The sequence below is a fragment of the Xenopus tropicalis genome, chromosome 2 (assembly GCF_000004195.4).
Source record: "Xenopus tropicalis strain Nigerian chromosome 2, UCB_Xtro_10.0, whole genome shotgun sequence".
NCBI classification, from domain to species: domain Eukaryota; kingdom Metazoa; phylum Chordata; class Amphibia; order Anura; family Pipidae; genus Xenopus; species Xenopus tropicalis.
The window spans coordinates 157,109,159-157,124,487 of record NC_030678.2 but is presented as its reverse complement, the minus strand read 5'-3'; the positions used below and the strand labels follow the sequence as shown (position 1 = coordinate 157,124,487).

The window sequence follows — 15,329 nt, the reverse complement described above, 5'->3', positions numbered from 1 at the left end:
GCTCCTGCCTCAGCCCTAGCGCTTGGGCTTGGGTGCAGCGCTGTCCTGTTTGAGCCACTGGGTGCTGCCGGCTTGGGTGCATCAGGGCGCAGCGATCTCCTGTTTGAGCCACTGGGTGCTGCCGGCTTGGGTGCATCAGGGCGCAGCGATCTCCTGTTTGAGCCACTGGGTGCTGCCGGCTTGGGTGCATCAGGGCGCAGCGCTACACTGGGCTGGTACCGGCGGGATGGGACGTGAGGGGGATGTGGCAGCCTGACCCGGAGATGGAAAAGTTGCCTGAATGAGGGCGATTCGGTCCCGGGATCTGCATTCCTCTGGGAATGAATTTACAGCCCGACTCTATTGCTGGAGCCGGATCCGGACACTGGGTGAGTCCAGCGCCTCCTCCTGCGGGAGCGCAATGGGGTGATGCTGTGTTGGGGGCGCAATGATATGTTGTTATGTGGGGGGCGCAATGGGGTGATGCTGTGTTGGGGGCGCAATGGGGTGATGTTGTGTAGGGGGGCGCAATGGTATGTTGTTATGTTGGGGGCGCAATGGGGTGATGCTGTGTTGGGGGGCGCAATGGTATGTTGTTATGTTGGGGGCCCAATGGGGTGATATTGTGTGTAGGGTCCAGTTCTGCCCCAACTTTCTATGTAGCACTGTTCTAGTGAATCCTGTACATCAGAAAGTAACTTTATTATAGAGATGGACCCATATATCTGTGTCTGACTTTACCCACAGGTGTGCCCCTCATTTATATAGCCAGGAATGCCAACCTGTTACCCACCCCATTAGTGTGAACTACAACTCTCTGCTTCTGGCACTGCTTGGCTGTGTTGCTACTGCCTTTTATTATAGGGTTTGAGTTAACTGTTTGTTCTACTGTTCGAAATTCCTTCTGTCATTAGATCCTGTTTACCTTTGTTAATTTTAGGTCCCATTGCAGTCTGTCTCAGAATATCAACATCTCCATCATAATAAGGCAAACTTCCCCTTTAACTGCCAGCCATGAGCGGAAGCTGGAGCTTTGCTAGTCAACATCTTTTCTCCCATTAAAAAAACAAAACCCCAGAAACATGGACTCTTTTCCCTTACATGAATGTTCCATATCCAGGACTGAGCTCTTGGGGTTCCCTCTGCCTTTCTCCCCTTCACCTCTTCTCCCCAACTTCATCCCACCCTACCAGGAGTGACAGCTGTTACTCTGAGTTACTGACGCTCCTTATTAGGATTATTATTGTTGTTGTTATTCATTTGTCGCGGGGAAGAGGGAGCTCGATGTTCCTGTACTCAACTAATTCAGCAATGATCTTACTTACAGTATATAACAGTATAGCAGAGCACTATATGGCTGTCAGCAAGGTTATCTAATATGTGGCACCTCAGCCATTGTTGGACTACAACTCCCAGCATCCCTGGTATGTTGGAGAATAGTTTTATGGCATCTACCTGTGTAGGCAAAGAGAAAGCCTAGGGGTTGTTGCTACGCAAAGTGCCATTGTTTTCCATCTTAGCTGACCACACCCCTGAGCTGTATTCTGGCTTCTTGTATAACATATGAATGATGGTTGATATCCCTGCAGCGACCATTGTGATAAAATGGGTGTGGTTTAAAATGGGGGAGTGGACAAAACTGGCTTCCATTAGCGGCCCTCCACCATGTATGCGAGAGAAATTCCGGCCCTCGGCACCGCAGAAGTTGGACAGCACTGTTGTAAGGGATTATAGCACAATAGGATAATAATCATGTTTCTAGTGCACAATGACATATAAGCACCAAAAGCTAGTCTGGGAGATACTAGAAATTGATCAACCAGAGAGCTGTAGGCGGGGAACCACAGATTTAACTGCCCTCCCCCCCTGTACTTGGGTCACATTTCTTGTATTGTCTGGGCCCTCCTCTTGCGTAACTCCTTCCCTGTTTGAAGTCCTGCCTATACATTAGCCATATTAGTGCAAGTTATAACGCTATATTTATTCTGCTGAAATCTTTACCATAGCTGAGTAAACAACCCTAGAAGCTCCCTCTGTTTGTTTAAGATAGCAGCTGCCATTTTAGCTTGGTCTCAGTAGCTTCAGTGCTGCAGCTCTAGCTGCTGGCAGCTCAGATTACACAGAGTTAGGAGGGGGAGCAAATTTTGATGGGAGGGGCAGGAAAAGGGAGTGGGAGAGGAGCAAACTGAGCAGACTCCTGCCCTTGCTCTGAAGGATTTTTCTGAGACTGAAGAACATGTTTACAAAAAAGGAGACAAGAAATCCTGTGTTTCTTTTAATAGAGGACTATTCATAGCATAGTGTTTATAGCTGTATTTACATAGACCTTTCTGATAAAGCTTACTTAGTTTTTACCTTTCCTTCTCTTTAAAGTACCACTAAACACTAGTTCACTTTCAATAAACTTTTCTTATTACCTACCATAGGACTCTTATTTTGTTACAGCCCCCTAACCCCCCTAACAACACCCACAGTTTGCATATTGAGCATCTCTAGTTGCCTAGGGCACTACAAGCTTGTTCTGTATTGGCATGGCACAGGACTGGGCCTTTAAGGCATCAGCCAATTACATATATTTTGAAGACATAAAAAACAAAACAGAGAAAATAATTGTTTTTACTTCTGTCGAGCACAGGACAGATTTTGTTTGATTTTAATCACCATATGGAGTTAGTGTAGTGTTAAATACTGGTGTAATAGTTAATAGAGACATCCCCTATAGAATCCTGGAGAAGGGGGGGGGGTCCTAGAGAGGGATACGAGTAGGGAAAAAAACAGGCAGTGTCCTCCTTGGCCAGATGGGAACAACTAGGTGCCATGTGGGTGTAGCAGTGCTGGAGTTGGCTCAGCGGGGATAGGGATGATGGTATCAAAGCTCAGTGTAGCAGTAGAGCTAGGCAGGACAGTGAGAAAGGACAGCTTGGGTCCAACCAATGAGTGACTGGGGGGGGGTATTTTGGTTGGTGCCCCTCCAGTTAGTGCTAAGCATAAAAAGAGTTGGGTAGGAAGAAGATCCTGAGGTGCTGTAAGCAGGAGGTATTTGGAGGGTGTCCCACATCTGGGAGAGCTGGTGGCATTAAGGATCTCGCAAGGAAATTGGCCAATCCTCATGTAGTGGGCCAGAAGCTTGGTAGATTGGCAGGCGACTGCAATTAATCTTCCCTTGTGATTGGCTACCAAAAACCTACTGTACTTTTGGGGAGGGACAATCAGGACACACCCAGAGGTCATTTGTAGACAGGGATACACTGAATTCCAGTGCTTGTTGCACAATTCTAATTTGGCCAAACCCGATTTGGAAAAATACTGATGTGAATTAAAAGCTCTAGATCACTGCTAGGTTCCCTGCTGCTGAAAGGCACACACACATTTTGAGGCAGGGGGACACAATAAATTGTGGTGCCACATAGAATTTTGTGTGAAAACACATTTTGTATCTCTACCGACCTGAGCCCACTGCAAGTGTAAAATGTGCGCACAAAAGGATTCTTTTGCTCACACAGCTGAAAAGGAGTTAGAGGGAACATTGGTTGGACTCCCCCCCCAAAAAATATTGGATCAGTGTGCAAAGAATCATTCTTTCTTTTGTAACCGTGTATCAGCCTGGGTGATGTTAGGTTGTTATATATGATATATAAAGTCAATATCCTCGGTGTTAGCTGCGGTCCCACAGGTGGAGCTGATGTTCTTGGCTGGAAAGCTGTGACTGACACGGAGCAGTTGGAGCACAGCAGAGCCAAACGCACGCGGCCGCACACAGAGATCTGACTTGTTATGCAGCAGCAGCAGCAGCGAGCGTATATAAGTTATTGTGGCTTTCCTTCTCTGCGCCAGTAACCGCTGCCAGCTACATCATACGTGGCTTGGAAGGTGACATTAGAAAGATGCAGTCATTTTATTTTAATGTTTTGTTAAGTACCCCTCATCCATTTCTCTGATTATTTACTCTGATATGTATGCAGGAGATGTTCCCATGCACTTGGAGCCATGGTGGAGAAAAGAGCTTTTATTATTCCATAGGATTTACAGTTCCTTATTGGCAGAAAACGTTCAAGGGAATAAGTCCCTTTAGCAAACTGCTATGTGAAAGCGTTTACTGGAAGATTACAGATATAGTTAGAATGGGTTCCATATTGTAATCCATGTCTTTTCCCTTTGCATTGATCTGTGGTCAGGAACCATCAGTACCACCTCAGTTAGAGAAAATGCTATCAATTTATGTATTCTGGGTACTAGGGTCTGGGTACTAGGGTCTGGGTACTAGGGTCTGGGTACTAGGGTCTGGGTACTAGAGTCTGGGTACTAGAGTCTGGGTACTAGGGTCTTGTCAAGGGTTGCCACCTGTCCGGTTTTCAGAAGGGTAGTCAAGGTTAAAATTGCTTGTCTCAATTTCCAAATTGGAAAATCCAGAGAGGGCTTAAAACTGAATGGTGTGGCAATCAGCCAATAGCAGATTGCTACTTGATAACTCCACCCACTGACACCATGGCCCATGGCAGACACCCCACCCTTTGCCTTGATTTGGATCTACATTTACTTCCCTTTAGCATGTGAATTACTTTTAAAATACCAATGTGTGTGGCAATGTGTGAACTTTAAGATTAAGTAACCCATTTGCTTTACAATCAGCACCACTTTGGTTTGGAGCTCCATGTTTGCTCAACATATAATATAATATTAAAAATATTTCAGTGTGACTTATTTCTTTATTTCAAGGTGTTTCCTTTGGGATGAGGGTAACTAATATGCAGAGAGTAGGACTTGACCATCCTGTCTAATTAGACCCCAGACAGTCAACTGCCAATTAGGAACACCAACAAAATGTCTTAAGACACCTTCATATAAAAGTTTGTGTCAAAGTGAAGACCCCTTGGCACGAATGTGGCCCCCCCAAAGCATTTTTATGGCCCCCAGCCTACTAAAAGGCTTCAAAGCCTTCACTGTATGACATCAATATTTCAATTTATTCCAACCCTCAAACATCCTATAGGAGAAATAATCAGCCCACTACATGTAATAAGCTGGACAACTCTGGTCTACATGAAAGAGGTTGGGGGTGCCCACTTTAAGCCAGTAACCAAAACTACCAAGTCATAGGTTTCTGAGGATGCTCAACTGGAGAAGGCTGTAAGTAGGCTAACTCATAGGAGACTATTTCATCTATACAGATGAGTTGTTGAGTTTGGGACAATTTTGTGGGCCTGAAACCAATGCCTTCATTATTTGATAAGGTTCTAGAACTTTGTCTGCAAGTAACTGAAGGTTCAGCAACAACTGAGCACAAATGCAGATGATCATGGGTTTTGCCAATTATTATGATTGGTATATACTATATTAAATACCACACTTCAAGAAAAGAAGTATACTGTAGAGAAATCACTAAAGAACCATAAGTGCTGCCTGTATAATGGTATATGGTGTGTGCTATCATTTAGTGCTACAAATACACTGTCAGTCAGTCGTGAGTCATGGAAGCCAAGGTTGTGTGTATTGTGATAAATATTTTGTAGAATCTTGCTGCTGTAATTTTCACTTCCAGCACTGGGGAGCAGCTCAGGACAAGGAAGGCTGCAATGTTCCATCTCAAGGTACTGTATTTTCTCTTATTGAAGTTATCTGCAAAGATGAACTTATAAATTAAAGAGGGCAATACAGACAGAGGCCTGGGGGCCAGATACGGTATGTGAGTGGTTTTTTTATTTCTTAATTACATCATTTAAAAGGATTTGGTTCATGAACTTGTTGGTATAAGAGAAACTTAATGATGACACTGTCTGCTTATGTCATAAATCTCAGCTTATTAAGTCTGGGTCCCTGGCTGTTCCATGCTACCGTTCTCAGCATTGTCTTACAATATATTAAACCATGCTGACTGATATAGGTCAGGAACAGTTGAAGAGCCAAACTTGGGAAAAAATATTAGACAGATACTGTATTTGCAGAATGTTCCTCTGTTTTGCCTTCCATTTTGACAAAATTGAGATATTGGTGAATGTTTACTGTTAGCTGTAGCAGTGTAGAGGCTACCTTAGCTATCCATGGCAGCAGCATCTTCTTCATCTCTGTTCCATGTGAAACAAAAGCCAGACACCATTCAGCACTGCTGTTCCCACCCCAACACCAGACATTGTGAAAGAAATATTGTGCAACTGTTCTATATAAGATTTTTATATGAAACTTGGCTTTTGGAATTCCCAGAAACCACACATTGGTCAAGGGCCAAAAGAAAAACGTAAAGTAGAGTGTGTGCTTCCAGGGAGGCATAAGAGTCTGTAAGGGTTGTTTTTTTCTTTTTCAAGAAAGGTTTCTTCCATAAAAAATTATTGTTGATGGGCATAGCTGCTACTAGTTACACTGTTGTGTGTGTAGTTGCTTGAAATATAGGTTTTATCTCTTCTCTTTACATCAACCTTTTAAACTCATAAGCCACATTCAAGTGGAAAAAGTGTTGGGTAGCAACACAAGCATAAATAAGAGCTATGGTTGGCTATTTGGTAGCCCCTATCTGGACTGGCAGCCTACAGAAGGATCTTTTTGGCATTAAACTGGGTTTTTTTGCAACCACAACTTGCCTCCAAGCCACAAATTCCCAAATAAGCACCTGCTTTGGGGCCACTGGGAGCAATATTCAAAGGGTTGGGGAGCAACATGTTGCCTTCGAGCCACTGGTTGGGGATCAATGTCCTAGATTCTTGGCTGTTATTTAAACCTAGGCAGATGTCCTAAAATGTCACCCTATTTTTGGTGTTATCTGTTTAACTTGAGTATTTTGCTTTTTGCTCAGCATTTGCCAAAACAGAGCTCAGATTCTGAAACCTTAACCTGCATGAAACCAGAACCAGGTCATTTATGGTTACACTAATGCCATACTCCATCATTCCCCATAGGGAGCACACAGACCATCGCAAAATTGTGGCTTAAGGTTAAGGATGTAAAAGGGCAATTACTGATATATATATGTTCTAGTTTTGTAAGATTCTTAAATGATCTTTAATGATAAAATATCTGTTGGCTAAGTATTCATCCTGTGGGTATAGTTTTCCTTTTATACCCTTGAGATGTTAGCAGGCAGGTACTCACGTACTTTTGGCCATGCAGTGTACTAAAAAAATGCATTAATTACGTTAATAAACAAAGCTCCCATGGAAAAATAAAGAAAAAATTGTGTTTTGCCATTGACGAAATTGAGTTCCAAATCTAAAGGTACTTATTTTCCAATAAAAAGAGCAATCAAGGAGAGTAAAAGGCTGTATTTCTGTTTTTCCTGGCTTTCTACTAGATGTTTTGCAGACCTTGGCTTTCTGTCAGATCTGGAGAAACAATTTTTAATACGTTTGCATCATGGTCTGCAAAATCTGCACAATCTGGCACTTCAGAATGATTATGTGTGCTGGATTTAACGTGCCCGTGCTGCTTATCAATACCCTGCAGTGTGAAGGAATGGCAGAGCTCAGAAAGTCAAGGACTCGCTGGGAGACGCTGAGAATATATGATTAAGAAGAGAATAGCTTGTAATTTTTAATTAAAACTCTTTACAAAAAATCACGCCGAAATCTTTTCACTCAACTGTCATCCCGCGGATGTTTAAAATGGCAATTATGGTAATGGAAAGTAATTTAAAGAAAAAATAGATCCTTTTGAATAAAGGTGGAACTTCCTTTTATCTAGGGGAATTCTAAATGGGGAGGCAAGAATGAGCATCACACGGGCCATTGTAACATTGTTTGGCTGGTTTTGTCGTGCACAGCAGACAGCAGATACCTTGTACTTGTTTATCACAAGAAGTGTTTTGCTGCACCGTGGGAGATTGTGAAATTGCAGGAAGAAATTGTTTAAACGTGATATAAAGGTTACACTGACGGAAGCCAATGTGGAACAAAAGCACTTGTAACTTCATATAAGTTGTGTTGAAAATGAAATAGGATTCACACACTTTGTAACTGCTATAGGGGTGTTACCCCACTTATTTCCACCAATGCTATGTCAGCCCCCCCCCCCAGAAAAAACATTGATGGGATCTAGTAATAGATCTGCCAATACTTATTTTTACATCACATAATCCATTTCTGGTAAAGCTTTAGTTTTCATACAGATAGTCTCTTACTTTTCTCTAGAATAATCAAGACAAGTTCATAATGGACTCAATGATTGTAATGCCTTTAGGTCCTGTGGCTTCATAACAACCGCTAAACATCACCACGACACCCCGCTAGATAACTGTGGATGTTTTTTGTAGTCATGTGATATTTCAGTTTGTTTGGTTTTGCCAAATATTGCTTTTCTCATTGGGGCCATAGAAGCTTTTGGCATCATCTGTTGGACATTATTCCCAAAGTCTGGTGGGGTTTTCCTCGAAATATTCCAACAATATTTGTTCAGTGTTTTATATATATATATATATATATACCGCATTCAGGCAAATTATTACTTCATTATACGTGAGTGCCTGCTTTGACCTGTTCCTATATATATATATATATATATATATATATAGTTCCAGGACAGGTAGCACTCCACAAACAATAGAAAATGCCCGGGTGCTAATGCCAGTAAAAAATAAATCTAGGTGCATGGAAAGGCCAGCACTCACGGGACTTTTAGCAACAGTAAAAAATAAAAGATTTTACCAAAAGTTTTGGTAAAATCTTTTATTTTTTACTGTTGCTAAAAGTCCCGTGAGTGCTGGCCTTTCCATGCACCTATATATATATATATATATATATATATATATATATATATATATATATATATACAAAATCCACAATGGGGAGCAGTCCAAAAAAGTTCCTTACAATACCTGGGTGCCAGAGCGGGAGTTGTAAAATAGTAATAAGCAGTGTCAGCACTCACAGGGTTTCATGATAATATCCAAAAGGAGACATATTGGTTGATGCAAATGCTGGTGAGTTTTATTGTTCCTACGTTTCGGTTCCCCACTGGAACCTTCGTTTCCCTGACGAAGGTTCCAGTGGGGAACCGAAACGTAGGAACAATAAAACTCACCAGCATTTCCATCAACCAATGTGTCCCCTTTTGGATATTATCATGAAACCCTGTGAGTGCTGACACTGCTTATTACTATATATATATATATATATATATAACTGGAAATTATATGCCGCACTCACAGGTCTTCGGTGCAAAAACAAAAGGTTTTTATTTAGCTCAAAAACTGACGTTTCGGCCGCCTAAGCAGCCTTTCTCAAAGTGGGAAAGGCTGCTTAGGCGGCCGAAATGTCAGTTTTTGAGCTAAATAAAAACCTTTTGTTTTTGCACCTAAGACCTGTGAGTGCGGCATATATTTTCCAGTTCTGCATGACAACTTATCCTGCACCCAGGCAAATTAATACCTTGGTATACGTGAGTGCCTGCTTTCACTTGTTCCTATATATATATATATAGGAACCCTGAAGAAGAGTACAGTTAGTACTCGAAACGTTGGATTTTTTTTCAATAAATTTCTTCACTAAATGCTAAGTCCTTTTGTGTGCAGCTCTCTGTCCTTATATATATATATATATATATATATATATAGTAGTTTTGCAGAAAGCACTCACAGCATGGATAAAGTAAAAAGTTTTCTTTGTATTTATTCAGAACATCGCATCTACGCGTTTCGATCCTCGTGGGATCGTCATCAGGATCCCACGAGGATCGAAACGCGTAGATGCGATGTTCTGAATAAATACAAAGAAAACTTTTTACTTTATCCATGCTGTGAGTGCTTTCTGCAAAACTACTGTCTACCCTTTGGTTAGCACCCGGCGAGTGCTTTTGGAGTGGTGAGTGCCGATTCAATGTGGATTATATATATATATATATATATATGGGTAAGCGCTTCCCCCAGATAATCATGTGCTCTTGATTACCAACACCTGGCATTAATTACTTGCTTAATTAATTTATAGAAGCAGCAAGATGTTTTTTCTTCACATTTGTCTTCTTCACATTGCTTTATTATAAATGATGAGAGAGCATATCCTGTTATATGGTTTTGTAACATTAGATGAATTTAATCTAACGTTAGGATGAAATGATTGGTAATTATGTTCTGATCTCTGTAGGTCTGGTAGTAATGAAGAGCAGCATTGCCTGTCTCAGCCAAACTAGGAAGGGTGGATTTCTGAATCAACCTCAGTCCGCTCAGGCTTTTCCTGAGCTACATCCATACATTTTCAAAAGAAGCAAGGACTGCTATAGGGATTAGTAAACTGAGTAGGTTTAGGTTTATAATTCTATGGCATTAATGAAAAGGGTTCCATTCTCTCATAGCAGTTGACTGACAGCCTGTGGCATGGGAGCCAATTGATCAGCCATGACATTAAGGAGATTGTACAGTTCTGCAGGTTCCAGGTGAGTTGCAGCAGGAGGGAGAGCAAAGCTGCGTGGCATAAGCCTGTAGATCAGCCAGACAGTCTTTACAGGTGGGGGGAACATCTGACAGCTCTTCTCTTGCGAGTGCTGCAATCCCCGGTTCATATGCACAGCAGAGCACATCGATTGGCAATGAGAAAGCCAGAAAGAGGGGACCTTCTGGTAATTAGAAGTCATGTTTCTAGAAGTGTAAAGGAAAAATTCACTTTGTAATTAACTTGTATTCTAAAGTATAACACTTTGGAACTTGGGTTTTTTAATGAACCTATAGCAGTGCTGTTATTTTAACAAGATCAAAGGTGGTCTGGGGTTTGGGTCACCTGACTGGCCTCGGGCCAAATTGTACATATGGACATCCCTGTATATCCTGCTGATCCTGAGTGTATTGTGGCATATTAGGTACAGCAGTTGCTTCTTACACATGTTTGACCACTGCTTTCACCGTGCTTATGGCAGTATAATTAGAACATGGCGATGAGTTTGATAGGTATTTCCCTGAGCACTGTTCATTGTTGGCTGCCAAATCATAATAATCCCAAATTTGCTGAAAGGTAAACTATTACATTTTAAAGTGCTGTCCAATAAAGAATCTTTACAGGCAGTTCTCTTTGACAGATCCTATAGAACAGTGATCCCCAGCCAGTGGCTCAGGGGCAACATGTTGCTCCCCAACCCCTTGGATGTTGCTCTCAGTGCCCCCAAACCAGAGAGTTATTTTTGAATTCCTGACTTGGGGGCAAGTTTTGGTTGAATAAAAACACGATTTATTACCAAATAAAGCCCCCTGTAAGCTGATAGTGTGCATAGAGGCTGCCTAATAAAGGGCAAAGGATTTCTGTGTCTACAAATAGAAACATATTTATTGACCTAGGCACTATAGTGACTTGTAGCAACCTTAGGTTCTTGCTTTTATTTTCTATCATGTAGTAGACTGGCCCAAGACAAAGGTTGGATCATACAAAGGTCCTATGTAGACCCATCAGGAGAGGACCACATCAACTGACCAATGCAGGACGTTTAGACCTGCCAGATAGATATCTGGCCAATCCTAATTACTTGCCAACCAGAGTTTGTAAAATCTACTGCACTGGCTGGCAAGTACCTGACTACCTGTAACACCATAGGTGCTATGTTTCTGGGTGCTTCTTTGTTTTGTGGTGACTGAGCGTTGCCTAGTAATCCAGCCACTGAAGCCAATGGCAAAATGGGTTGAGTGTTGGGTAACCAGTTAAAGATTGGGGACCTCTAACCACTCACAATAAAACCAAATATCAAACCCCACAAAAATGATAGAGAATTGGGTTTTGTGTTCATCATATTTTATTATGTATTTTTATTCTTTTAATAAATGATTCTTATACATCTAACCTATACCTAATCAATTATGTATGTGCCAGCTATAACATTTTCCATCAGGGACGTTCCTGAGTAATAATTGAATTAATACAATTGAATTTTTAGCACAGAAAAATCAAAATCAAGTGCTTTGATATGAGCTGCTTTCATGGTATCCTTGTTTTTACATGTCAGTGATGGAAACTCAATCAGAAATCAGTTCTAACACTGACCTACACTGTTGTGTTAAAGAAGATAGGATTGTTTGCACTGGAAGTAAAGATAACCATAAATGGCTTTAAAACATTGGCATAAGGAGCATATAGGTGTGTGGAGGTTTAGTCACTGCTGGTCGGACTGTAAGGATCATTTATTACATGCCTTTGCACTTTGTGCCATGCTTTCCACTTTGAAAAAATTGCCCCAGGTCCCCCATGCTCCAAACCAGAGCAAAAGAACCTGTGAACCCGTCCGTGAATGCAGCACTACTTGCTCTCAGCAGGAAGCCCTGTATTGTTGGGGGAATACAGTTGGTAAGGAGAGGGCTGCTTTGCACTCTCCCTGGCCAGCACATTGTACCTGCTATAAAAGTGCAGAGTGCTACAGTACAGTGCAGAGTGCTACGGTACAGTGCAGAGTGCTACGGTACAGTGCAGAGTGCTACGGTACAGTGCAGAGTGCTACAAAAGTTGCACAGAGTGGTTGGCAGATGCCACTGATCCCCTTCTGTCAGATAATCAACAATAAGCAAACAAGAGCGAGCATAGTTGAAGCCGATTCGGACCGAGCTTCAACTGTGCAATGTCCAGCTGGCAAGCTCTGTCAGAGGAGGATCCGAAGCAGTCAGTATTTATATAGCAGGTACAATGATAGGTCTGTGGTTGTCAGATAGGTGTCTTTCTCCTTTAATATTAGCTGATACGGTCTCTCTAGAGCTTATGGTATGCCATATACCTGCAAATATTAAAATCAGATTTCTATTTGGTTGACAATTTTGAACAAATGATAAAAAGGAATGTAGTGTTATGGGACACTTTCAGTCAATTCACAACATTGGTTGCTGCTGGGTTTAAAAAAAAAATTGTCTGATGAGATGGTTAAATAATGTAACACCCTGCCTGGATTTGAACCAGGAACCCACCGCTTGCAATGCAGCTTCCTTGCCTCACACCTATTCAAGCAGGATTGCCAGGTTTTTGGTTCACTTCAATAATATCCTTAGTTATCCAGGCAGGAATGTTGGCTACAGGCTACTATTTACACACACCTGTTTTGAATCTTTAATTATCTAACCTTTAAATCCCTACCTCCCAGTTTCTCCCACACGCCTTATCTACCATAGTTCCTGGGTGCGCATTCTGTCCCACCTGTCTGGTTCTGACCCTGCCTGTATCCTGACTTTGAGCGAATTCTGCCTGGATTGACCCTTTTGGCTGTTTGACTCTGGATCCTGATTGTGTACTGCGCTACAATTTTGGTTTTGACCCGGTCTGCCTGACTCTGATTCCTGTAAGCTCCCTCATCCTATGATCCAGTTCTCTTGCTTGCTCAGAACCTTTGCCCTGGTCCTCTCACTTTAAGACCTGGTGGCACGTGAGTAGCAGAGGGCTCCACCTGAAGCCAAAGGTGGCTGTTAGAGGCAGAAGTGTGACCGGGACCTTGGCAATTGTTCTGGGTTTTGGGATACCGAGTGTGACAAATAAATTCTCTGTCCCTCCTTACCTCTCACTTTTTGTCTACAACCATGAGATTGTTAATACAGCTGTGGGGTGATCTGAAAATGAATATAATTTTCCCCCACTAAATGGAAGCCATTATAGAAACTCTCAATAGGCTTTTAGCTAGCAACTTCACTATTCAGGAAAATTGGACATTTCTTAGAACTGCGTGTAGCACCATATTCCAGTAAAATGCCTTTATTGGATACACATGGCAAGACCTTGGATAAAGACATTTCAGGTCCCTCTTGGACCTTGGATCAAGCTTATAAAACGGCCAAGCGGGGCCTGAAACACTGCTTTATCCAGGGTCTTGTCATGTGTAGCCAGGATCAGACTTTGGAGTGCAGGGCCCACTGGGGCTTCTGCCTCAGGGGCCCCTGCACCCCCCAATGGCCCCCGCTGCATTTACACCCATCACACCCAAACATGAGAACACAACCCCATGTATGGTATTGTTCAAATGTTTGGAATCACTAAAAAATGTGTATGTTTCTAACAACGTCCCCAGTGGTCAGCTCTTTACCAGTGCAAATTAATCTAATGCAAAAGATAATTACATGCTACATGCAAAGCATATTAGGGGAAGAAAATGGAAGCCAGACTACCATCTTTAGAGTAATGTAGAGAGATGCAGCAACTTCTGCATCAGGTCCCCTTAAAAAGATTAAGGCAAACGCTGCTCATGTTTATAATCTTAATGTATACCAGTAAATATTACTTTTAACAGGACCCAATCCATAAGTTGCTGTATCTCTCTTCATTATCGTGATCCATGGAACCTTGTTGGCTTCCAGCCGGAGGAGAACTGACCACAAGAGTAATTTGTTGAGAAGCATGTACTAATTACCGTTGGCAGTGGGTTTGGAGCGGCCCCTTTCTTTCCTGTACTTCTACCTACCATCTTTAAAGAAATGACTGGCACAATTCCCAGATCTCAACCCTATTGCTGTTGTGGGAAATCCTACTGTAAGGTCAGAGAAAAAAGCCCTAAAAGCCAGCAGCACCTCTGGGCAGAGCTACAGAAGGTTGACATTTCCCTGAATACCTTCACAAATTAAAAATGATCTTGGTGAAGGTCCCCAAGGCTGGAGGAGCACCCTGGCCAGGTTCCATCCCTGCCAGCACTTTTACATTATGGCAGGTTCTATGACTATACTGAGACCCCTGAGAGCATATGTAATGGGGCTACATTTTTGTTACAGTAAATACTTTCATATTGGATGATGTTGTAGCACCCTGTGCAATATACAGGAATGGGACCTATTATCCAGAATGCTTGGGACCTGGGGTTTTCCGGATAGGGCTCTATCCGTAATTTGGATCTCCATAACTTAAGTCTGCTAAAAATCATTGAAATATTGAATAAACCCAATAGGGCTGTTCTGCCCCCAATAAGGGCTAATTATATCTTAGTTGGGATCAAGTACAGGTACTGTTTTATTATTACAGAGAAAAGGGAATCATTTAACCATGAAATAAACCCAATAGGGCTGTTCTGCCCCCAATAAGGGGTAATTATATCTTAGTTGGGATCAAGTACAGGTACTGTTTTATTATTACAGAGAAAAGGGAATCATTTTTAAAAATTAGAATTATTTGCTTATAATGGAGTCTATGGGAGATGGGCTTTCCATAATTCAGAACTTTCTGGATAATGGGTTTCCGGATAAGGGATCCCATACCTGTACTGGGCTATATTCATAAGTAATACGTCTCCCCAGGGCCCAGATCACTGAAGTGGCAAGGGGCTCACTGCTATTCCCCCACCCCTTTGTGGGTTGGCAGAGGCAGTTTGCCCCCCTCTCTAGCTGTAGAAGATACCCTGGCGCCTCACCGGAACGGTCTGATGTTGACTTTTTCTACAGGTATAATTGGGTGCCTGAAAATGATTTTGCAGAAAAAAGAACTTTGATGATATAA

At 42.1% G+C, this 15,329-nt stretch overlaps 1 protein-coding gene across 3 annotated transcripts in view; it reads left to right on the top strand.

Annotated features, from left to right (window-relative positions):
• Positions 1 to 278: 278 nt before the first annotated feature.
• The window catches only part of sgcg (sarcoglycan gamma), a 110,448-nt gene continuing 95,397 nt past the window's right edge, over positions 279 to 15,329 (top strand). The window contains 1 exon segment of one of the 3 annotated variants that reach the window (NM_001079440.1): positions 279 to 368. Coding sequence is in view for 2 of the 3 variants with exons in the window: in XM_031896161.1 (XP_031752021.1) it covers positions 321 to 368 (48 nt within the window). In the remaining variant the exon portion in view is untranslated. 3 annotated transcript variants of the gene reach the window in all.